The sequence below is a fragment of the Globicephala melas genome, chromosome 13 (assembly GCF_963455315.2).
Source record: "Globicephala melas chromosome 13, mGloMel1.2, whole genome shotgun sequence".
Lineage (NCBI taxonomy): Eukaryota > Metazoa > Chordata > Mammalia > Artiodactyla > Delphinidae > Globicephala > Globicephala melas.
Window position 1 is genome coordinate 14,075,803 of NC_083326.1, and position 25,197 is coordinate 14,100,999.

A 25,197-nucleotide genomic window follows, 5' to 3' on the forward strand; every position below is an offset into this window, starting at 1 on the left:
ATGTTTTAAAACTCGGAAAGCAGTTTTGTGTTTGATCTTTTCAGCAGCAGGGGCTGTGGGCCCGTTTGCTGAGGTCTGGGAACACAGTAAGCACTGGGGTAAGAGGAAAAGCCTCTCCCCCGGGGTTAAGGAGGGCCGCAGCGCTCTGCTCCAGCTCAGGCAGGCACGTTACCTGGCTGCAGTCTCTTCTGACTTCTGCCAGGTTTCATGGGAAGGGAAAGAGCTCAGGAAGAAGAGGCTGAAATCTGGGTGATAGGACGGAGTTTGGCATTGACTCGGTTCCCCAGGTGAAGCAGAATTGACTGCAGTTACCGGGGCTCTGAGCCTCAAGTGGTCTGAAACCTGGAACAGAGACCCAGGGGGGACTTCCCGCTCAAAGCGGAGGGCAAGTTGGAAAGAAAGTTTATACTCAAATTTGGAAGAAAACCCAACATCCAATCAGCCACTTCAAATAAAAAAAAAAAAAAAGATTAAAAGGAGGCTGCTGGACTGTACCTAAATGTTTTTCTGTCTATTTAATTACACTAATTAGCTACACTGATTAATGCTTCTGTTTCTTTAAAAAAAATTTTTGAAGGATAATTAAACAGAAAGGCGTAGTAATCACGCTCCCTCAGTTAAGCATACCTACAAGGCAGCCTATATCAGTGGTCCTCCCAGCACATCACCCAAGAACTCGTTAGAAACGCACTTTCTCCGGAATCAGGAACTCTGGGGTTGCGCCCAGCAACCTGTCTTAACCAGTCCTCTGGGGGATCCTGAGGCCGCTCAAGTTTGAGACCCAAGGGCCTACATGCCAGGCCACTGGTCACAGCCATACCATCCGACGCCCCCCTAGTGGACACACACCTTAACTGCAAGGGCTCAGGTGGACACACGAACTTGACATCAGGTCAACAAACCCAAACGTTAACAATGATAGGAAGCAACACAGCCTCACCTGTCCCTTCGCTTTTGCGAGGTGGTCTTTTGGAGTCTTTTTTCTCATCTGTGCGTGATACCGATGTTTCGAGTTCAGGACTCTTTTTAAGAAAGATCGAGTTCTTTCTGGCGTTTTCTTTCTCTTCCAATCTCAGCCTCAGGGTGGCCACCCTGGACAGAATTTTCTTCTTTACTCCCTCAGCTACGTGTCCACTCCCTGGGGTTTCTTGCTTCCCCTTGACCTCCTCTGACCCAGTCACTGCTGGAGGGACCCTGGGGAGGCAGCCAGCTTGGGCCACCACAGGGAGGACCTTCTCCTCCCTTGACATTTTCCCACGGCCAAGGGTGGAGCCCTGCTGGCAGGGGTCCTGCAGCATCTTAGGAACTTTCTCTGATGCACATTCTCTGGACATGAGTGTTGCTGCTGGGGAGCCAGATGTGCTTGTGGGTTTGGTTTCCCCAACTGGGGGCTCCTCTATTTTATGTTCCTCAATTTTGTGGCTTCTTGAAAAGCCTGTGATGCTTTCCTCAAGAGATGAAGTAAACAGCCCCCAGGTGAGACCACTAGAAGGGGACACATGTTTCCCACACTCACTCTCAATAGCTCCCCTTTCCTTTAAGTCAGAAAACGCACACTGATGGTTTCTGGGCTCCACTAAATCGTTCTCAGGGAGGTCATGACTTTGACTTGTGGAGCCGTGAGTATCAACTCCAGAGGCGGGAGTCATTCTTGCAAGACCGCTAGAAAGAGGTAAAGTGGGGGAAACGAATTCTGCTTTGTTATTTTTACTTTGTTCAGCCTCCGCTAAGCGCCTCTCACTGCCCTCTTGTATTTGGCTTCTGCCGCGTCCCGTTGGAGTCGTTTCCCCACCTTTGACAGGACCCGGGACAGGCAAAATGGCAGAGCGTACGTCCCCCTTCGCTCCGTCACGTTGGCTTTGTCTCGCCCCCTCTCCCCCACTGTGCCCTTGGTCTCGGCTGATGGTGTTTTCTCTTGGAATGGCTTCCCCACTTTGCTGGGGGCACGGAACTTGAAAGATGGATGGTTGGACCTCTACTCTCTGGCCCAAGTTTCCATCATTCAATTTACTCTCCACTCTGATGGCCCCCAGTGTGGATTCAGAAGGCTCTGGTGTTTCCACCCTGGCCCACTCCACACTTGTTTCATCACTGGGATCTACAGAGGACTCTAAGATTTCAGGGCAGGTCAGGAACTGTTTAAAGAAGGAAGGGCGATCCATCTTGAGTTGGCTTTCCTCTTGGTTTTGACTTGCACTCTTAACATTTTCCTTCCTTCCAGTTCTGGAAGCCTCTGATAGCAAGTCTGTGACACATAATTCTTTTTCATCTACAGGGTCCACAGAGGACTCCAGGAGTCTGGGTTGGCTCAAACACTGGGAGGAAAGACAACTCCAGTTTGCATGGCCAGCTAGGTCTTCACTTTTGTGGATTTCTCTGTTATTAGCAATTGCTGAGCCGGACTCAGCCTGAGGACTGCAGGCTGATGCTGTCTCAGAGGGGTCCAGTTCAGGCACGGCAGCATCAGTCTTTAGAACGTCAGATACAGCCCAGACCCTACCAGGGATGAGACCAGGTTGTGACTCCTTGCACTTAGAATCTGTCAGTTGTCTTGGTGGCCAGGTTTCTGAAATGGAAGCCTCTAGAGTTATAATCTTCACCCGTTTACCTGCTTCCCAATATCCTGGACCGCTCTCTTTAGGCTCCCCCAGAAGGGTATTAGAGGGAGACGGAACATTACTCAGAGCCTGGCTATCATCTTCCGTTATAGATTCAGCCACCATGGGCACACGAGTCCCCAAGCCCGAGCTCTGTTGCCTTCCCTCCCTGGAGTTGGCCGATGAGTGGTCCAAGAGTACCAGGTTTATCTCCCCTGGTACAGCAGACGTCATGGGCAAGCTTTCTTGGAAATTTTCGTCAAGAGAACCCTGCTGGACACTCTGTGCTGTTTCACTTCCTTTTTCTTGGAAATTCTCTTCAAGGCTCCTGGTGTCTGCTCTGCCCACGGTCTGGCTCTTTCCAAACTGGTTATCAATCTGAAGAGGGGCATTGCTACAGAAATCCTCTCCCTCTGGGAGCTGAGGAACGTGGACGTGGATTCCTGGTCCACTGGGAGCCATGCACACTAGCCCTTTTGAAGATGCAGTTGTAGAACCATTTAAAATATGACCCAATTGTGCGTTGGAAGGAAGTTGAGAAAAATTGTCATCTGGTGCCCAAGTTGAGCTCTCATCAGGGCCACCTACATGGCTGTTCCCAGCAACTGAAACAGGGAGGTATTTGGGTGGTTGGCCTTTGGTGGCAATGGTAACAGTGGATGTGTCCCCACTCTCCCCAGTCACCTCAAAACACTCAAGATTAGCAATTAATGTTGTTGGCTTCTCCTGAGGAAACTTCGCTGTTGAACTATGACTGGCCAGTGTGTCTGCAGTGACCGGGGCACTGGAGCTAGAGCTCTCGTCACCACCTTCTTTAGACCATTCCAAAGAGTCATTCTCAGAAGACAGAGGCTGTCTTTCCTCGAGCCCACCTGAGTGACTGGGGCTCAGCACCCCCTGACCAGCCTTTACCATGGAGGCCAACATGGAGGTGGAACCCTCCACCTTGGAGAGATTTTCCCCAGTGGCACCTGTACTGGCTTTCTGTGAAATGTTCCAGATGAGAGCACTGATAAAAAGAGGGAACACTGCAGAGGTTCTCTCATTGCTGCTTCCGTATGTAGACTGTGGAGGCTCAGAACCTTGTGTCTGAGAAAGAATATCCAGTGCCTTGTCATCAGAAGAACACAGATCAGATGCTTTGCTTTGACCTGCCAGCTCGAAGTCCACGGAGCAAATTTCTTGAGGCAAATATTTACCAGCTGGGGCTCCAACAGGAGAGCTCACAGTATCACACGCTTCTTGGTCACCTGCTTCAGGACGGCCTAGCACACACGCTGTTACTCTGTCTCTTGGCCCAGCACACGCAGTTTCCAAGGTGGGGACGGTATGTACAAATTCAGGGGAAGCAAGAGAGGGAGCCCGGGGCTCCCCGGGGTCAGCGCTGTTCTCCTGGGGGAGACGCGCCGACGGCTCACAGCGGGGCATATTTTCACTATTGGCTTCTGGGATGCTCAGCTCACACCCTAGGTCTCCCCAGGGACATCCAGGTGTGCTGTCTTCTCCATCTTGGTTTTCTTCGTGCCGTGGGCCTTGGGTACACCTTTCTACCTCCAGGTGTTGGGCCAATGATGCATTTTTCGCGTCGATGCCTCCTAAATTGGAGAAGGAATCTATTGTGGTCATAGTAAACGCGGACTCCTCCCCAGTAGGCTCTGAGAAAGCTGGCATTCGACTGAGAGAGATTTGCTCCCTGACTGTTTCCTGAATTTGCACCTAGAAGATGAAAAGCGATATTAGTAGAACTGTTCCTGGGAGATCCCACAACAGGGCATAACTGCAATCCCAAGAGTGTTAATCCTCGATGACTATAATCTCAGACAATGAGAAGGAATGATTGAGATCTAAACACAAATCCCCAAACTCTAGCTACTAGAGACACCCTGAAGAAAAGTTTAAGCAACTGTATGTTCCAGGGGGTCTTGGTCAAATTCCCCATTAAAAGCAAAAGGCCTCCTGACAATCATGTAATGATTTCTTGCCCATCTCACAGGAAAAAAAGATGGAATTACATGTTAACTTCTTTGATCGTCACAAGAGCTTGTGAATCTTTTCAGAAGGAAATTTCACATAACCATAACAAAACATGCAGTGCTGGGCTTCCCTGGTGGCGCAGTGGTTGAGAGTCCGCCTGCCGATGCAGGGGACACGGGTTCGTGCCCCGGTCCGGGAAGATCCCACATGCCGCGGAGCGGCTGGGCCCGTGAGCCATGGACACTGGGCCTGCGCATCCGGAGCCTGTGTTCCGCAACGGGAGAGGCCACAACAGTGAGAGGCCCGTGTACCGCAAAAAAAAAAAAAAAAAATATGCAGTGCTTGTAAAGCAGCAATGAGCACACTTTGTCCCCCGAGTAGGCCATCTTGCTGGTTAATTACTAAAGAGGCATGTCTTTTGAATCCACCTCTAATGAAGTAATGGAGTTGTGATTGGCCTTCAGCACTGCCAATCATTTCCGCCCCAGGAAGGTTATAAAATCCTGACGTGCCTCACCCACTTTAAGACAGATGCCCTGCGGCAGGCAAACCATATCCACAAGACGTAGGGGGTTCAGGACTTCTTGGGTTTGGGGGAAGAGATATACAGACGGGGGAAGAGATATACAGACAGGGGAAGAGAGAGTGAGGAAAGGGGGAGGACAGAATAAATCTCACTTTCCGAGGAGTGAACCCATCATGGTACTATCTGACTGTCCTGCGACACTGGATATTGTTCAAAGAAGTAAACTCAGTCTAAATTCTTGCCTCTTGAAACTTTTAGCTCATTGATTATTTCGAAACATATCAGAATTATGCCCAGCCAAGAGAAGGGACTCGCTGATCTGGGGCAAGCACCTCCTTCTTTGCCCCCAGGACTCCTGCTTTGAAGCAGCCCCGTTCAAACGTGCGGGAATCGATGACTGGGCTTACAGAGGGGAGGAGAGTCTCTCCCCCAGCGCACGACAACGTAGAGCTGAAGTACACGTAGCTCCAGGGTCCTGACGCTTATTCCCATCAATCACGTGTGAAAATCAGTCAATCCCTTTACACACCGGCAGTAGGAAACAGGACAACAGTGTACCACTCCTGTTTCCACACTCCCCAAGGCTGCCTGCAGCCAACGATTCACCTCTCCTTTTCTCCTGCAAGGTACCCTGATGTTCATTTAACTCATCTGGTTGACATAAAAGTGCTGAATAAGAAATTTAGTTTCCTGTGATATAAATTCCGTGAGTGCTAGGACCATTCATCAATTCAAGTATTTATTGAATACCTCCAACGTGCTAGAAAGTATCCCAGGTGATGGGATACAATACAGGCAAAATGCCCATCTGCAGGGAGCTCCCATTCTAGGCTGTTTAAGGCCCGGTACAGTGGTTGGCACCTAGCAGGGGCTCCATAAACACTTCTTGAAAGAATCAGTAAATGAATGAACACCACGCATGAGTCAGATCTACTCAACTTCCCCCATTAAACCTCTAAATTTGAAAGGGTTTGAGCTTTCATCTGCTTCTGTCTTCGGGACAACTCTCTTTCAAGAGACTTCTAGCCACAAGCAGAAGAACTACTGGTTCACATCCTGTGTTTCTAAAGGGACTCTATATATTTTTTTCCATCATATGAAAATGGAAGAGGGAAAAGAAATATCTGGTAAATAAGTTTTGTTTTTGTTTTTTTAAGTGTCCAGAACTTTAATGTGCTCATGGTTTCCCCTCTATACCTGAACATCTATAACGTGTAGAGAATGTTCTTTTCGTTTGCTAATTTGGGTTTTTTGTTTTGTTTTGTTTTTTTGAGCTATAGCACAAATCTACTGAACTATTAAAAGCATAGAAAGCATAGGGCTTCCCTGGTGGCGCAGTGGTTGAGAGTCCGCCAGCCGATGCAGGAGACACGGGTTCGTGCCGCGGAGCAGCTGGGCCCGTGGGCCATGGCCACTGAGCCTGCGCGTCCGGAGCCTGTGCTCCGCAACGGGAGAGGCCACAACAGTGAGAGGCCCGCATACCGCAAAAAAAATCATAAAAGCATAGAAAGCATGGGTAGCTTCCTGGTCATGATTTGAGAGGTGTAGGGAGATTATCTGATCGAAAACACCAGGACCCTCTCCTGAGCCTTCCTCCCTGCCTGAGCTTCCACTACCTATGTCAGCCCTTTAAGATCTTGTCATCATCACAACATCAGTGCCCGACATTTAAGGACTAGCTGCCACGTGTAGAATTCTCTGCCAGGTACTGGACAATTTTTTCCAAAGGGCTCCAGTCAAAAAGCCACTGTGTTACTAACTGGGACGCTACCCACCCATTATTGCTAACTAGCGTATCAGAGTTGTAGGCTGATACACCTGGAGAGGATGAAACACAGGAGAAGTAAGCTTTGATTAGGGTGGTTTGGTCATTGGGATATATCCTAACCATGGTGTATCATGCCTTGACTTACAGGAGAGTCCTGTTCCTACTAAGGTAGACTGATTCCTCCCCTCTCTACCTTTTAAACTAAAATCCTACTTTAAAATAGCCTGGTGAAGCTCCACACATAAAGAATTATGGCGAATCCTTGACCATGTAAAATTCATCCACTTGAGTATTTACTGAGCACCTACTATATACCAAGCTGTTCTAAGGACTGGAGAAGCATCAATGGACATAGAAGACTGCTGGCCTTTTGGAAGTTAGGTTCAAGCAAGCAGCCATACAAATTGGTTCACTGCTGATGTGAAACTCCATAAAATGTGATTGTAACCAATGGACGTTCTCAAAGCAGAGCTTTTCACAGTCCAGTGCATACTTGCTGAGGCTCACAGCATTGGTTCCAAGGGCAGCCTCCTCGGAGGCCAACTCAGAGAAAGGGAAACCACAGGCTCACACCTTTCAAATGAGTCAGACCTTTCTTTCAGCGGGAGATCTCTTAGTTAAGTCATTATGAAAGAACTCCAGCAAAAGATTCTCCTGCTGCTCAGCTATTCTCATCACGGAGTGAGTGGTGAGACTCAGGTGCTTTTGTTATGTAGGAAAATTATCCTCATTCAGGTGAGGGGGAGGAGAGTTTAGGGCTCTTGTCGGAAACCCATCGTGGTGTGTGGACTCAGGACTGGCCGCCTGGGCTTCAGCTTAATCACGTATTGCATTCGTGACCCCATGTAACCTCTTTTTTTTTTTTTTTCTTTTTTTTTTGCGGTACGCGGGCCTCTCAGTGTTGTGGCCTCTCCCGTTGCGGAGCACAGGCTCCGGACGCGCAGGCTCAGCAGCCATGGCTCACGGGCCCAGCTGCTCCGCAGCATGTGGGATCTACCCGGACCGGGGCACAAACCCGTGTCCCCTGCATCGGCAGGCGGACTCTCAACCACTGTGCCACCAGGGAAGCCCTCCATGTAACCTCTTTGGCCTCTCTGACCCTCCGTCTCTTCCTCTAAGGCTAACCACACGCACGTCAGCACCATCCTGTCGAGTGCCTGGCACTCGCTGACATTCGTTTCCCTTGTTCTGTGAGCCCCGCACTGGATCTTATCCATCAAGTGGAAGAGAAGGAATCAGTGGTGACCTTCCTTTTACTCCTGGAGCAGGACTGTTTGTTAAATTCCATCCATTTGGCCATTAGCACAACTTGTCAAGAACTGCTGTTTATCTTCCCCCACACACACACCTTGTCTCTTCAGCTGGATTATAAGCCATCTGAGAAGAGGGATCTTATCTCATACCACTTTCTATTGTTAGTCACTGAAATTAGTGTCATGCACTTCGTGGCATCCAGGACACTCCCTCTAATGATGAAGATAACCCTGCACATCATGGGGTGGGTGAAGAGACAACACACCTTCCACGGGATCCACGGGAGACACAATTAGGAGCAGAATTTCTTGGAAAGGCTAACAGCTGGAAACAATGTGGTTGTAAAATCAGGCATGTTGGATAGAGGAGGGGTTGGAGACGGTTGTGCAAGCAGAGTTAAGTTTCAAGCTTCACGCTGCTTTCAAAACCAGCTTTGGAAGTGTTACTCTTTGGTCTACCCCTCCCGCTGCTGGTACTCATTCATGTTTATTCACTCAGTAATAGAGTCCTTACTATGTGCTAAGGTTCTAAAAAAATTCAGCAAAGAATAACAAGTCCTGCCCTCAGAGCTAGTGAGGAAGCTGATAAAGAAGCAGTCATGGGCTTCCCTGGTGGTGCAGTGGTTGAGGGTCCGCCTGCCGATGCAGGGGACACTGGTCCGTGCCCCGCTCCAGGAAGATCCCACATGCCGCGGAGCGGCTGCACCCGTGAGCCATGGCCGCTGAGCCTGTGCGTCCGGAGCCTGTGCTCCACAATGGGAGAGGCCACAGCAGTGAGAGGCCCGCGTACCGCAAAAAAAAAAAAAAAAAAAAAAAAGATCTCTGCAGTGCAAAAAGCAGAGGGTGCTCTCTTAGGTAACAGTTCTTAGATAATTCTCGGACAGTCCAGTGCGGTCTCAGGAGACCTCTCTACTGATGAGAGCGCGCAGGTGTGGCAGACGTTGCTGATCCTCGACCCCCTCCTCCCTTGCCACCTCCAACTAGAGGAGGTTGGAAAACCACGTATGCTCCCAGCCTCCTGCATAGCCATTAGTCAGTTCTGGCTAATGATGTAAGGGGAATTCCACTAGGGAGCTTCCGGAGAAGCTTTGCTTTCCTTATATAGAAGGCACAGACACGGTAGGTACCTTGCCTACCCCCTTCCTTCTTCCTGTGACGAACTTGTGATGCTTGGTGCTGCAGCAATCAACTTGCAGTCACAAGGCAACCAGCACGAGAATGAAAAGCCCACTACAGCTGGTGGGGCAGAAAGGATGGACTTGGGAGCTGGTAGGTATCCTCAAGCCACTGGATCAACACCGAGGGCCTTCTTGTGAAGGGAACAACAAAAGTCCATATGTTTGAGGCCGCTGGTAGTTGGTTATTCTGCTAACAGCATCTAAAAGCTTTCCTACTGGATGCTAGAGGAAAGGATATGGCTGAAGGGTGAAGGAAAGGGCACATGAGATTCACCTGGAGCCCTTCGACAGGCAGGGATCAGCGTGAAGGACAGTGTCACAGAGGGCACCGGGTGTGGCTCCTGGACAGGGTGCTGGGGAGCTGGTCAAAATGACAAGGGATCGATAGGGCCTGGGGCAAGGTGAACGTGAAGTAGAAGGTGGGCGGTGGGAGGATGGGGAAATGTGAAAAGATGGATCAAAGGAGAGGCCATGGTTCTAAAGGCCACATTCAACCGCCCAGAGCCAGAAGAGGTAAGCCCGTCAGCTCCTGGCTTCAGCTGGGCAGTCTTGCCATAGACCGCCATGTCCTCCCGTGGGACAATTTAACTCCTGTTTCTTTTTAGATGTTCCTTATCTGGACTCGATGCAAATAGCACCATGTCCCTCGATGGTTATCTATACATCAGTCTCCCCCTGGGGTTCCAGGAATCTTTAAATGGGAGTTCCCCCACTCCCCAGCCAGCCTGGGCTGGCTGCAGCCTCGCCCACTGGCTAACCTTTCCTAAGTGTCTGCTGAGCCCTCACTACGGGGCACAGCGTCATTTGTCATTCGATAGAGCAAATCCATACCACCTGGGGCTGGGAAACTGAAAATAGCCTGGTCTCCAGCCAAGGAAAGCTTAAAGGCAAACTAGAACATTTCAAGAACTTGAGTTTATTTTTAGGAGTTGCTGGGATGCCCAGAAAGGAGCTTCACTGAAGGCTTTGAATGTTAAAGGAACACAAAGTGGACACACGTCTAAAGTCCCCAATCCTGGGAATTCCCTGGCAGTCCAGCGGTTAGGACTCTGCGCTTTCACTGCCGAGGGCACGGGTTCGATCCCTGGTTGGGGAACTAAGATCCCACAAGCAGCGTGGCACAGCCAAAAAAATAAAAAAAAATCCCCAAACCCTGAAACCCCCTCCTCACTTGACCAACCCTTCTTCATTCAAGACCCTCCTGGGAGGCATGAAATCTTCAGCCGGCTGGGGTTATAATCCTGCCTGATTTCCTGGGAAAGAAAGAGTTTGTAAAACACCAATTTGATTTCTTGGGAGAGGACTGGGTTTCCATGACGAATACCATTTCCTAGAGCTAAGGGGCTCCGTGCACCAGCGCAATCTTTGCCTGGTAACATGGTGAGCCAGAGTCCCAGAGCCCAAGCCAGAAGCTTGTGTTTTTGTGCCTCTCAGGTGACGTAAGTCTCAGCACCACTACTAGTGATAATCACCAAGCCCTGTGTAGCCCTTAACACCCAGCAGGCACTGCTCTAAGCGCTTTACAGGCGTTAATACGGTTAATGTTTGCAAAATGGTATAGACATGTATGACTTTGGGACTTAGGGTTGTGTAATGTTAAGGAGAAATACCAGCTATTCTAACACATAAGACCATTTCATGGTAAACTCCCAAGTACAGTGGTCCACAAAAGCAACTGTCTTCCTCTCCCATATGGGCATCTTTGTTTTCCTGCATCTGAGAGTTTGCTGGGCGATGAGGAGAGCCTTGATTTCCACATATGCAACTAGGAGCTATGCCAACATAAGAAAAGTGGAATTGGGAAGGCTAATGATTTTCCTTGAATACCACCATGCATTTCTGAGCACTCTTCGTGTTTCTTGCTATGTCCCAAACAGACTGGCACTTGGATGACGAGGTGAAAGGCAAGTGGAGCAGGGTGATGGATGGAGCAGGGGGCCTCAGAAAAGCCAGGTGTTTATCCTGGATGCACTGCCTCATGGGAAATGGCTTTGGTGAAGTCACTGGATCTGAGGCTGTTTCTTCCACAGTAAAATGAGGGTTGGAGAGTACCTCTTGGCCCTCGCTAGCTTTCGTGTTCTATGACCTGCTGCCATGGAAACAATACAAACATTGAAGTGAGGCTTAAACCTCACCTTCCACTTAGAGCAGCTTTTAACTCCTAAGGCTTCTAGATCTACCTCGACTACCTATGAGGGTTGTTAGGGGAAAGGACACATACGTAGAGTGATTCAGGACAAGCCAGTGGCGGCCCCAGGGAGGATCAGGAAAGAGACAGAGTGGGCTGGAGAACGCTCCCCGATCCCTAGCTCATCTCTCCTCTATGTACTAAGTGCCCCATCTTTTGAGTGGGCTGCACTGTGTCCGCATATGGGCCCTGAATCGATCCTGCAGCGTTCTAGAGGCCCACAGACCTAGCACACGGCAATGAAAACCGTCACGGCCACACAAGGGAAGCCCAGCAGCTGTCAGCCTCTAAATGTGCTACATCCTTTCTGGCGCTGAGAAAAATGATGGCTTCGTTCAGCCCGAAAGTCTCGTTTTCCCCACAGTCTTTCAAAGAATCAAGAGCTTCCAGACCCGCTTGAGCCCCTTGATTCCCTCCTCCAGGCCCCTGAGGCCACGGAGGGAATCCCAGCTGCGGGTTCTGAGCTAGGAACATACCCAGCTGTGGCATTATTCCCACAGACCAAACTTCTCTGCAGATTTCGGACTAGGTAACAAGGAGGGGCGGGGGGCGGGGTGGTGTTAAACCTTAGGTTCCAGAAGAACATTCGCAAAAATCCGTCTCCCTTTACAGTTTCTAGAATGTGTGAGCAAAACCAAAACCTAGTAGCAGTTACCGTACTCCCCTGACAATAATACATGGTACAGCGCCAGTTCTTGTAAACTTCAGAAACAGGAAATACTTGTCATGGTTACTATACTACTTGCCTATTCAGCGAGGCTTCAGAGTGCACAGGGGTGATGCTACTTGGCACTTGGAACAGCTGAACATGAGCAGAGAGCAGGTTGCCTGTCCTGGACGGCCATTGCCAAAAATGAAAAAATGTAGGACTGGGGCTTGAAGAGTCCCTTATAGGCCATGTACTTCAAGTAAGCAGCAGGACAGCTACAGGTCCTTAGGTTAGGCTTCTGGTTAAACAGAAAATATCCCCCAAAAGAGCACAGTTCTAGGAGGGCAGCCGGCAGTTACCCAGCCGGCTGTAACAGTTACCCGATTAGAATCAGAGACAGCTTCTTCAGCAGGAGACGCAAAGTTCCCTGGACAGTGAGATCCATGAGGGGAGGACACGGTTAGTCTTACTCATCGTGGTGCAAGGCACATAGTAGGTGCTCAAAAATAGGTCAAAGGAGTGGACATCCAACCAGTCTGTTGTTGGTCCCGTGTCCCTTTGCCGACAGAGGCAGGGAGGGTTTGTCCATCCCTTCAGAGTCTGGTTCTCGTCTAATTCTATCGAGACGTTGATCTTCTACCCGCTAACCTGCCCGAGGGTCCTGTGCTTTGGTTAATATGTACTTGCCGCTAAACTAACTCTTCTTCACCGCTAATGACTTGGTGCTGTGTTGGCCTCAATCTTTAGATTGAAATGGAAGCCACCTGTTCTCTTTTGAGAAGAAGTGTCTCTTATTTCATCTATGAGAAAATGAGGTTCCCAATACAATCCCCAAAGGAGACATCAGTATGGTTGTACCATGGACACCAGGCACTGAAAATGGGGGGAACAGGGTTGTGAATTTACAACATGCAACCAAAGGGTTAAGTTTAAACACCTGTACTTTAAAGATGAAGGCAGTCAGAGGCAAGGTGGGAATGGGGAGGGCCAGGTGCAGATTAGAAATTCAGGAACCTCTTTTGATGGAGCCGTCAGAAATCAACTTTCGCCTTGTAGACAGAAAAAGAATGATTCACCAAGAAGCTTCTGGAGGGCTTACCTGGTGGCGCAGTGGTTGAGAGTCCGCCTCCCGATGCAGGGGACACGGGTTCGTGCCCCGGTCCGGGAAGATCCCACATGTCGTGGAGCGGCTGGGCCCGTGAGCCATGGCCGCCGAGCCTGCGCGTCCGGAGCCTGTGCTCCGTCCGCAACGGGAGAGGCCACAGCAGTGAGAGGCCCGCGTACCGGGGGAAAAAAAAAAAGAAGCTTCTGGAAAGCTGAAGTTATTGGGGGAAAGACTTTAAAAACAAAGAAAATGTCTAGGACTCACTGATTTGGAGCTAGAAAGCAAAAATATACTGAGCTGGTATTTGTACTTGCGGCGAAGATTCACACATAGGCCTTCGTGTGCGCGTGAGCAAACGCATTCCCTTCATGCTTTTTCTCTGGCACTGATCGTGTCTTCCTCATAAGCCCCCAGTCATGTACCGGTTTGGGGGATGAGTGGAGAACAGCTCTCTCTAAGCTGCCTCTGGTAGGTGGGTGGGGACTGGCTAGGCCCCGTGTCCCAGAAGGGAAGCAGGGAAACAGCTCCCGTCCTCACGGTTTCCCTCGGTTTGTTCTAACCCAACCCCGAGGTTAGGGGAACTCGAGTTGGGATTACGTGCCCCCATGAGCCCCGACTCCGTCAGCCCTTTTGTCCCAGCATCTGAGGGCCGGGTCCCCTCGTCCACACCCTCACACACTCCCGATTTCCGATTGTGCAGGTAAGACTCTGTTCTAAGAAGAAAGGAACTTAGAAAACTCAGTAAAGCCTGACTTTAAAGATTACTGCCCTGCTTAAATGAAAATAAAGCCAAACACCTGTTTTTTATCTGTTTGCTTTCCTCTGTACAACTCTAATCACCATCCCCATGTCATCCCCAAGGCACCCCCCTCCCCCCAGTCCCGAGATGCTTTGGAAGAAAATTGAGGCATAAGTGGAGAGACAAGAATTTTTTCTGGTAATTCCCTGTACCCACCGTTGGTAACTAGGGCTTTTTCCTAGGACTTCGGAAATAAATTACTACAAACTGGTTAACTTAACAGAGCACACATTCCCTTAGTTCTGGAGGCCAGAGTCTGGAATCAGGGTGTCCCCAGAAAAGAATCTTTGTCTTTGGACCTCAACTAATGACATCTGCACGGAATCTAATCTTTCTCACGTTCTGAGGTTCCAGGTGCATATGAACTTGGGGGACGCTTTTCAATCCACTACAGCAACCCACTTTTCCCCAGGCTTCCCCTCTGGCCCTCCTTCCCCGCAGCCTGCCATCAACGGAGGATAAAACTCAGTACAACGGGGAGTCCATCCCTTGCCCCTGCTCCGCTCTTGCTATTGAACCAAATTCCCTCGCCCAAAGCCCAAGCAGCCATAAACGCCCAGCCCCCAGTTTGTGGAAGTTTCTCCGTGGGGCAGCCTAGCGAGGAGACCGCGGAACAAGCCTCAGAGCTGCCTCGCCGGAGGCCAGGGGCTCAGGATATTTATGAGATTGAAGCAGGGCGGCCTGAGGCACGGGGAGGGTGGGGAAAGGTGATTGGAAATAAGAAAAAGGTGAGACACTTGTTCTCTCCACGCTCAAAAATGGAGGCTCTTCGCACGATCTGAAGGTGGAGTTTTCGGCCCTCTGACGTCAAAAGGTCACTGAGCGGACACTCGCGCATGCCCAGTTGGAGGGTGGGTGGTCCTAACCAGTCTCAACCAGCTCAGCTCCAACTAGACACAGCTGCCTCCAAGTTCCTGGAAAACATCTTATTGTTTATGCTACGTGCCGGTTGGAGGACTTCCCCGGTGGCGCAGTGGTTAAGAATCCGCCTGCTAACGCTAGGCGACCAGGGTTCCAGCCCTGGTCTGAGAAGATCCCCCATGCCACGGAGCAGCTAAGCCCGTGCGCCACAACTACTGAAGCCCACGCACCACAACTACTGAAGCCTGTGTGCCTAGAGCCTGTGCTGTGCAATGAGAATCCCGCGCAACCCAACGAAGAGTAGCCCCTGCTTCCCGCAACTAGAGAAAGCCTGCGCGCAGAAACGAAGACCCAACACACCCAAAAATAAATAAAGTTTTTTAAAAGTGCCGCTTGGAAGTCATGAAAGTTTTTTGTAGCAACAGTGAAAACAACCTTGATTGGTGAAGGCAGGTGAACTGGACTTGACTGATAATTACCCACGGCTTCACCCTCCGGAAGGCTGGTGTTCTAGAGCCCAGCCTTCCAGACCCCGTAATTAGCATCAACCACTTCGGACTGTTCTTGGAGGGACCTGTCTGTGCCGGAGCCCCAGGCTCTCCCATCTGTGATGGAGAGGCAGTGACTGGGGAGTCCCATATATTTGTTGCCAGATTTAGACCCTGAACTAGAAATTTAGGAGATGAAGGGGTAAACAGTTTTCATGATGGTTATTTTCCCACCCAACGCTATCAGTTTGATGGTAAATGCGAAAGCACTTGTTTTTAAACCATCACTTTAAAAAAAGGCCCGAAATCGCAAGGCAGTATCAAAATACCTGTGCTGACTCAGAAAGATAATTTTTCAAGCATCAGCAGAAAGGGGAACTTACAGAATTTGCAACTTTACCTCCTGCCCTGCCCCTACGCTCAGCTCTATAAATACAGTGGAGGCCGTAAATTGGAGGGGGTGGGGGAATACGACTTCTCCCCCTTCTGTCTTGCCTCTGTACGTAGATTTAATTCAGTTCGACAAATAATATTGACAGGCACTGTGTTTGTTCTTAGCATTTACAGATGAATTAGACCCAGTGCCTGTCTCCACGTAGCTCACAGAGTAACAGCCCAGCTGGGCTTACAAACAGCTAAAATATACAGTGAATGCTAGCAGAGAGATTAGGAATAAAATGTTATGGGAGAGATTAAGTTTCCTTCAGGGAGAGGAGAAGGGACAAGGGTAGCAGAGAAAGATCCAGAATCTGCTGCCTGTGCATTTACATTTATTAATTCCTTCATTCCTTTATTCAACAGAGAATCGTGGAAAGCTCTGTACGTGCCAGGCCTCACCCTACCTGCTGGGGAAATCCTATCACCAGAAAAGATTCTGTCTTCTTAGAACCTGAATTCTGTGTAAGGAGGTAGACAAAGCCAAGGAGGTCAGAAGATACTCTACAGGGAGAGATGATGGAGGAAACAGCATGAACAAAGGCACTGGGGCATCCAAAGTGCCCATTTATCTGGAATGACTAGGATTTGGGAAGGGTGGGAGCAGGGAGACAGCTGAAGGAGCCCACAGTCTTGTTCTGGAGACTCCTACACATGGCACAGATTTATGCCTATAACAAGAGGGTCCATCCAAGTTTGACAGGGGCTAGGAAAGTGATGTTGTCATTGGTCTGAACAAGGGAATGATATTCCCAGATTTAGGTTTCAGGAAGATTGTTGCAGTAACATGAGAGCATCTTAGAAGAGAAAGACAGTGGTCCAAGGAGTCTATTGCAGTGGTCTAGATAAAATTATGAAGACTGGGCTACAGTGGTGGCTGAAGGATGGAGTGTGTTGTGGATGGAATTGTGTCCTCCAAAAAGATATGTTCAAGTTGTAACCCCTGGCACCTGTGTATCTAACCTTATTGGAAAATAGAGTCTTTATAGATGTAATCAAGTTAAGATGAGGTCACACTGGATTTGAATGGATCTCAATCCAATGACTGGTATCTTTATAAGAGGGAAATTTGGACACAGAGACACACAGGGAAAATACCATGTGACCATATAGGCAGAGATTGGAGAGATGCAGCTACAAGGATGGCCAGCAGCCATCAGAAGCCAGGAGAGAGGCATGGAATGGCTTCTCCCTCAGAGAGAGCCTCCAGGAGGAACCAGCCTTGCCAAAACCTTGATCTCAGACCTCTGACCATCAGAACTGTGAGAGAATAAGTTTCTGTTGTTTTAAGCCCCCCAGGGTGACAATTTGTTATGGCAGCTCATGGAAACCAATAGGGAGAGGAAGATTCCGACTCAGGAGACACTGTAGAAGGAAAATTGACAGGATTGGGGGACTGGTTAGATGTAGTCATTGAAGATGAGGAGGACATCAAGGACCATTCTCGGGCTTCCAGCTCAGGGAATTGCGTTATAAGCTCTTGTGGGACTGACACACCTGTTTGCTGGAATACTTGATACACTAAGTAGGTGCTTAATAAATATGCATTAAATAACAAGTGTTGGCAAGGATGTGGAGAAAAGGGAACACTTGTTGGTGGGAATGTAAATTGTTTCAGCCACTATGGAAAACAGTATGAAGGTTCCTCAAAATTTTAAAAATAGAACTACCATAGGATCCAGCTAGTCCATTTCTGGGTGTTTATCTGAAGAAAATGAAAACACTAATTTGCAAAGATACATGCACCCCAATGTTCATAATAGTATTATTTACAATAGCTAAGATATAAAAGCAGCCTAAGTGTCTATCAACAGATGAATGGATAAAGAAGTGGTTTATACACACACACACACACACACACACACACACACACACATATATAGTGGAATACTACCCAGCCATGAAAAGGAATGAAACATTGCCATTGGCAACAACATGGATGGATCTGGAAGGCATTATGCTTAGTTAAATATGTTAGACAAAGACAGACAAACACTGTATGTTTTCACCTATATGTGGAATCTAAAAAAATAAAACAAATGAACAAATACAACATAACAGAAACAGACTCACAGAAAGAACAAACTAGTGGTTCCCAAAGGAGAGAAGGGTGGGGGGAGAGGCAAAATAGGTGAAGGGGATTAAGAGGCACAAACTACTAGGTATAAAATAAATAAGTTACAAGGATGTAATGTACAGCACAGGAAATAGAGTCAATATCTTATAATAAATTGGTATGGAGTATAATGTATAAAAATATCAATTGACTATGTTGTACACCTGAAACTAAAATAATATTGGGAGTCCACTATACTTCAATAAAATAAATAAATAAATAAACATGAGTTAGCTCAGCTACCATCTTTGGGCTCGAACAGAGCCCCTGTACAACTTAGTTATTTGTGTCGAAATTGTGCAGGGGGGATGGAGATAAGGTGAAGGCAGTGTGCCCGGGGCTGCCAGGAGGAGCAGGGTGGGCGCGGAATCATGGCGGTGCGTCTGGGGAGGTACACTGGACATCGCAGCGAATGGAGTGTGATGGGCCCCACAGTTCATCTCTCTCTCTCTGTGTCACCACAGGCCACATCCTGACCTCTGCTCCTCCAGCCCCGATGAGAAGACCGACTGCAACATCTCAGACTGCTCCTCTTCCCACCTGGTGTGGGGCTCCCTCCCCTGCAACCTGCCAGGTGTCCCCAGACTCCAGTCCTCTTGAGGATCGTGCCTGGGGTCCTCAGGACCAGTGTCCCTGCCGCCTCCACTGGTCCTTCGGATCAGCGACGGGCCAAGAAGCTTCTCGGCCCCCCTTTTCCCGGAAGTGCGGAGACTCTCCAAGGATCTGCCTGGGGAGGGGCGTGGTTAACTAGCCTGGTCCATCCCACATTTGTAGAACGCCAGCTCCACACACGATGCGAGGCCCGCAGTGCGTCATCTCAGCAAGGGACGGGTCAAGAGGATGGGAACTTTGAAGGACCACAGAAAATAGGAGGTTTGAGCTGATCTGAGCCTTTCTGCGGAGAAGATATTCAAAATCTAGGAAGGGGGATGACACCGGAAGCGCCCCAGGAGAAGCCGGCTGCTCCTTTCCCTGTTTCTTCCCTGCCTTCAGGATTCCTGCCCTTGCCCTTCGCGATGAAGGTAACCGAGGAGAGAAACTGGGGCGTAAGGGAGCGTAAGGGGTGGCGGCAATTTGCTCGGGCTCGGGGTCCCCCCTGCTGCTTTGTACCTTTGACTTTCTCTGAGTTCAAATCCATCAGTATCTTTTCAAGCCAATCCTCTGCGTTCCTGGATCCTCTGAAAAGGGCAGCACAGTAACAATTACGAAGGTCAGGTTAGGACATGGAATTAGCGCATTCATCAGCTCAGAACCCTCTCGCCCTCCTTCAGTCTCTGTGCTGACACTCCTACCCCATGAGTTCCCTTGCGAGAAGAACCGCCACTCGGAAATCTGAGATGGGGAGATGGAGAGGACGCAGCAAGACCCTGACAGATGTGGGACACTTCTCACTCCCCTTCCTATCACCTCGCTGTTGAAGGAATCTTACTCCATGGTTGCTTTTCTCCTTGTATCACCTTCGTGCTCTCTCCCCAGTCAAGCAGATGGATAGGTCATTCCTCACCGCCTCAGGGCGGGACGTGGTGAGGGAAGAACAAAACCAGCCTGTATTCTAGACTCTGAGCTCCTGGGCATCAAAATGCCTAAAATGTCAGGGGGATTTAGAGGATTTTCAGAACAGTTAGAAGATTCAGAGAGGCCTGACCCCCTTCCAAAGCATCACCCCTCCCTCTCTGTCCTGCCTTGTCTGTCTCTATAGCACCATCACTGCTGATGATACAGGTACCTCTGTTTATTGTCTGTCCCCCCACTAGAAGGTAAGCACCCTGGGTTGGGGCGGGGGACTTCACTTGGCTCACTGTTGCATCCCTGGCACGTAGAAAGAGGTCTAACATAGAGTGGGTGTTCAATTAGTATTTGCTGGATGAACAGAGTATTTTGAGCAGAGACAGACTTCCCCTGGTGAGAGAGATCTGCTGGCCTGGGAGCAAAGGAGAGGAAGGAGGCACCTGGTGTGTCTCTGCTCCCAGCTTCCAGGAGAGAAGGGCAGTGCTCTTGCCAGAGAGGTAGCAAGAGCCCCGGCAGACAGCGCTGCGTGGAATCTCCCAAGATGGGCCATCAGGCCCCTGGTGTGGCACAGAAAAAGCAGGAGACCTGAGGCTGCATGGCCCAGGGTAATGGCCACCTCTCAGCAGTGACCTCAGTGGACCAACAGCACCAGGACAGTATATGGACAGATGTCACAACCCTGCAGAACAGGGCAGGAGGACCTCCACAGACTCAGGTGAACGTTTCCCGCAGTCTGCATATGTGTGGCTCAAAATGGGAGAGTTATGGTAATTTCCTTATAGTAATGGGGAGCTGGGCTTGATTCCAGCCACCTGTTTGTGAGGCCCCTGGGTCTTGTTGGACACACGTGCCTATACCCCTTCTGTTAGTGACGTGAAGAGAGGTGGAAGGACAGGGGAAGGACCATGTGGTTATTGTATATACGTGGAAAGCACATGAAATTTCAGACTAGTGGAGTTTTTTTTGGGTGGGGGGAGGGTGCAGGTGTCCAAAGCTATTTTGAGCACAGCAGGAACATTCTGTTATTTGCCCAGCAGGGAGCTGGGTCTCTTCCCACTCTGCAGGTCAGTGATACGGGCCCCCAGAGGCTCCAGCCCCCACCTTCTTAATATTCTCATCTATATACACCAGCTTCCAGCCAATCTGGACCTTGCCGTCCCCTAACATGTCCCTCTGAGCCAAATTCACGCTCTCCTATTGGCACTCTTCATTATGGCTAATTACCGTAGACCTTCATGTGTTCAGTAAAAACTGGTTAGGTCAGAGCCTTTTCCTGTAAACTCTTTTTAGCAATTAGATTCACTCACTATATGGATTCGAAAGGAATTCACCTGAATTCCTTTACCATATGTGTGAAAGTTCACATTTTCAGGAGCCCAGCAATGAGCTGAGGTTAGTGGACCGGCAGTGAGGCTAGTGAATCGCATCTGGGTACCCACGAAGGCTGAGTACAACCAGTTTCTGGTTAACATCATGATTTTTTTCCTCTTCGTTAATGTGTGATATCACAAAAGAGCAAAGATAAGCAACGTGGAATTCAGGCCCATGCCCAGCTGTCTCAAGGGAAGGAATCTCACCTATGACTTTGAAAAGCACCGTTTTTACCAATATTATCTACTCATTGAATTGTTCCTATAGAGTCTACCAGCTCTGGAAAAGTCCTCGCCAACCAGGTGGTAAGTATTGTATCAGTTATCGTCTGGTGAGAGTCGAAGCCAGCCTTGTTCTGTATTCCCAGAGGATGGGAAGGATAGAACCTTCACCATCTCAGCCATGATGCTCAGTGCCCAATTTGGAGGAAAATATCTGATCCCCTTGAGAACTGGTCTGATACTGACCCAGTTACTGGTGTGTGTTCTAACTATGAATAGGAAGGCTATGGGCTTATTGTTTTTTAACTATCTATTTTTTAAACGAATCACTAATTTATTTGAACAGGTGATACATACACAGCACAAAATTCACACGGTATCCGGTGAAAGGGTGTAGAGTGACAAATAAGTCTTCCTCCTACCCCTTCACGAAGTCCCCTTCCCCAGAGGCAACCACCGTTATCAGAGTTTATTTTAGTTCTAAAGAGAGTTAAGGGGCTCAGCCCGAAAATGGAATTAGGAAGCTGTGTAATGTCGTGATTAGGGCTTGGAATCAGGCCAACTCTGTTCAAAGGCTGGCTGCACCACATCCCGACCCAGAGCCCAGACACCAGCAGGATTTATCCCCTTGGATTGTTGAGATAATTAAATGGGCAAAACACAGCCCCAGGCATGTATTTACATTCAATAAACATCAGCTATTCTAAGCGACTGGGCGACTGAGCTTGGAGGAGGAGGGCCGAAGGGATGGGCGGGGCACGTTGACTACTCTGTGGGGAAAGCCTTCAGCCTTCACTACTCTAAGTGCGGTCGCTGGAAATCCCTGGGAGTTTGTTAGAAATGCATGATCCCAGGCCTTCCCCAGACCTGCCCAATGAGAAGCTGCTGTCAGACAAGGTCGGCAGGTGACGTGCATGTGTGTTACAGTTTGGGAAGCACTGCCCTATGCAAGCCCAGGAATCCTTGAGGGAATGGGCCGTAGAATCCCTGCCTCTGGGGAGCCAATGATGCTGTTTCTCCCCCTTCAGACTAGGAGCCTCTTAGACTTCTCAGGATGAAAATTCAGGAGAAAAACACGTTTAAGGGAAAAGCCACTTCCCCTCCCAATCCCCAGCTTTCTTTCCACATCCGATTTCCCAAGCCCGGTCACCTGTGACCTCCAATGCGGCTAGAATGTGTCCTCTCTTGTCCTGTAGCTTGATAGCAACCCGATAGAGGGTTTGGGGGCAGGGTGGCATGTTGTTTTCAGAGTGATACAAGAGACACAGTGGAGCCTGCCCAACGAGCTGCAGGGCTGCCAGGATGCCAACTGGGACGTGAAGGTCCTGGCAGTGGGGGGCTGCCTCAGTTAGGGCTTGTCATTAGAAACAAGGTCTGCATGGGGTGAGGGGTGGAAGGCTGGAGGGGCTCAGGGGGTGACAATCACTGCTGTTTGCCACATGTTCCAACAAGGAGTATATGACATACAGGAAGCAGCCCTTTCCTTAAAATAGCATTACGTACTATGATGGTGGTTACGTGTCATTACACACTTGTCCAAACCCATTGAACGTACACCACCAAGAGTGAACCCTAAAGTCAACTATGGACTTTGGGTGTTAACCACGTGTCAGTGTAGGTTCATCGGTTGTAACAAATGTACCTCTCTGGGTGAGGAATGTTAACAGTTGAGGAGGGCAGGGGGGAAATCTCAATACCTTCCCCTCAATTTTGCTGTGAACCTAAAACTACTCCAAAAAAGAAATTCTATGTTTTAAAAAAGAGAGAGAAAATTACATCTTGTCACTGGATCAGCTGTAGAAGAGAGAAGAAAACCAAAGTTGAGGCCTCGGGCAGTGTGCTTTTTAAAAATCACCATTACAACAGAAATAACTTAGAGCTGGGCTGTCCAGTCCAGAAGACTTTAGCCATATGTGGCTAGTGAGCTCCTGAAGCATGTGTGGTGCAACTAAGGAACTGAACTTAAGTTTTTATTTAACTTTAGTTAATTTGCATGTAAAATTTTTAACGACACGTGATTCAGTTAGGAAAAAATTTAAGTAGGTTCAGAACAGTTTGGGTATGTGAATCCACTCTTTCAACTGTTAATTTCATGAAATCTCAATACAGATCATGTATTTCCAATAAGTAGTTAGCATACAAATTGACTGTAAACTACACACCAGATTTTGAAGACTTATAACCAAAGAAAAGTAAAATATCCCGTTAATAACTTGTATATGGATTGCATGTTGAGATAATATTTTGGTTACACTGAGTTACTAAAATATAATATTAAAGTTTACTTCACCTGTGTCTTTGAACATTTTTAACAATGTGGCTTCCAAAATAAATTAAAATGACATACCCGGCTTACCCACATACACTGCTGGTGGGAAGGGAAAACGGTGCAGCTTCTTTGAAAAACAGTATATATTTCCCCAAAGGTTAGACATACAGTTACCCAGCAATTCTACTCCTAGCTATTTACCCAAGAGAATTGAAAACATATGTCCACACAAAAACGTGTCCACGAATGTTCACAGCAGCATTATCCATAATAGCTACAAAGTGGAAACAGCCCAAATGCCTATCAACCGATGAATGGACAAAAATAGGTACGGTAGATCCATAGAACATAATATTATTCAGCCACGCAACGGAATGAAGTATTGATAGATGCTCTAACATGAATGAGCCTTGAGAATATTATGCTAATTGGAAAAAGGCAGACAAAAATCACATATTGTATGATTCCATTTACAGGCAGACCTCAGAGATATTGCGGGTTCAGTTCCAGACCACTGCAATAAAGCAAATATCACAATAAAGCAAGCCACATGAATTTTTGGTTTCCCAGTGCACATAAAAGTTATGTTTACACTATACTGTTGTCTATTAAGTGTGTGGTAACATTATATCTAAAAAAAAAAATGCACATAACTAAATTCAAAAAGACTTCAGGGCTTCCCTGGTGGCACAGTGGTTAAGAATTCGCTTGCCAATGCAGGGGACACGGGTTCAAGCCCTGGTCCGGGAAGATCCCACATGCCACAGAACAACTAAGCCCGTGCGCCACAACTACTGAGCCTGCGCTCTAGAGCCCGTGAACCACAACTACTGAAGCCAGCGAGCCACAACTACTGACGCCCGTGCGCCTAGAGCCCGTGCTCCCCAACAAGAGAAGCCACCACAGTGAGAAGCCCGTGTGCAGCAACGAAGACCCAATGCAGCCAAAAATTAATTAATTAATTAAAAAAAAACAAAACACTTCATTGCTAAACAATGCTAACTACCATCTGAGCCTTCAGCGAGTCATAGTAGTAACAACAAAGATCCCTGATCACAGATCACCATAACAAATATAATAATAATGAAAAACTTTGAAATATTGCGAGAATTACCAAAATGTGACACAGAACCATGAAGTGAGCAATTGCTGTTGGGAAAATCATGCTAATAGACTTGCTCAATTCAGGGTTGCCACAAACCTTCAATTTGTAAAAAATAAAATAAAATAAAAACCAGTATCTGCAAAGCACAATAAAGCGATGCACAATAAAACAAGGTGTGCCTGTATATGAAATGTCCAGAACAGGCAAATCTATAGAGACAGAAAATGGAGTTTGCCAAGGGATGGTGGAGAGGAGGATAGGAAGTGACTATTCATGGGTATGGGGTTTCTTTGGGGGACGATGAAAATATTCTGGAATTAAATCGTGGCAATGGTGGCACAGCTTATGAACATACTTACACAAAGTTACATATGTGGCTTGCATGATATTTCCACTGGACAGCACTGATTTAGGTGAAATAACAGCTTCTTTCCCAGCTGTCACTGGTGAGGGTACAGAGCTTAGCCAGAGCTAATCAACATGGGGTGATTTATGTTGCACCCCCCCACCCCCCAGGGGACATTGGGCGCTGCCTGGAGACATTCTTGGTTGCCAGCTGCGGTAGAGATGAGAGGTAGAGGTTGCTACTGGCCAGAGACGCTGCTAAACATCCTACAATGCACAGGACAGCTGCACATAATAAAGGATTATCCAGCCCAAATGTCAGCAGCATCAAGTTTGGGAAACCCTGCACCAGAAGCTGCTCAGAGTTTCCCAGCCTCCTTTGCACCATCCCAGCCTCTCTGACTGCCCTGCGGTCAGAAGGTATGTTCTGGGCATGACCT

General features: G+C 48.4%; 1 protein-coding gene across 4 annotated transcripts in view; it reads right to left on the reverse strand.

The window, feature by feature from the left end:
• ALPK2 (alpha kinase 2) overlaps positions 1-25,197 on the reverse strand; it is an 88,095-nt gene that overhangs the window by 45,986 nt on the left and 16,912 nt on the right. For all 4 annotated transcript variants that reach the window (XM_030868048.3, XM_070046985.1, XM_070046984.1 and 1 more), the window contains exon 2: positions 941-4,313. In XM_030868048.3, coding sequence (XP_030723908.3) covers positions 941-4,313 — 3,373 coding nt within the window. The remainder of the gene's footprint in view (positions 1-940; positions 4,314-25,197) is intronic.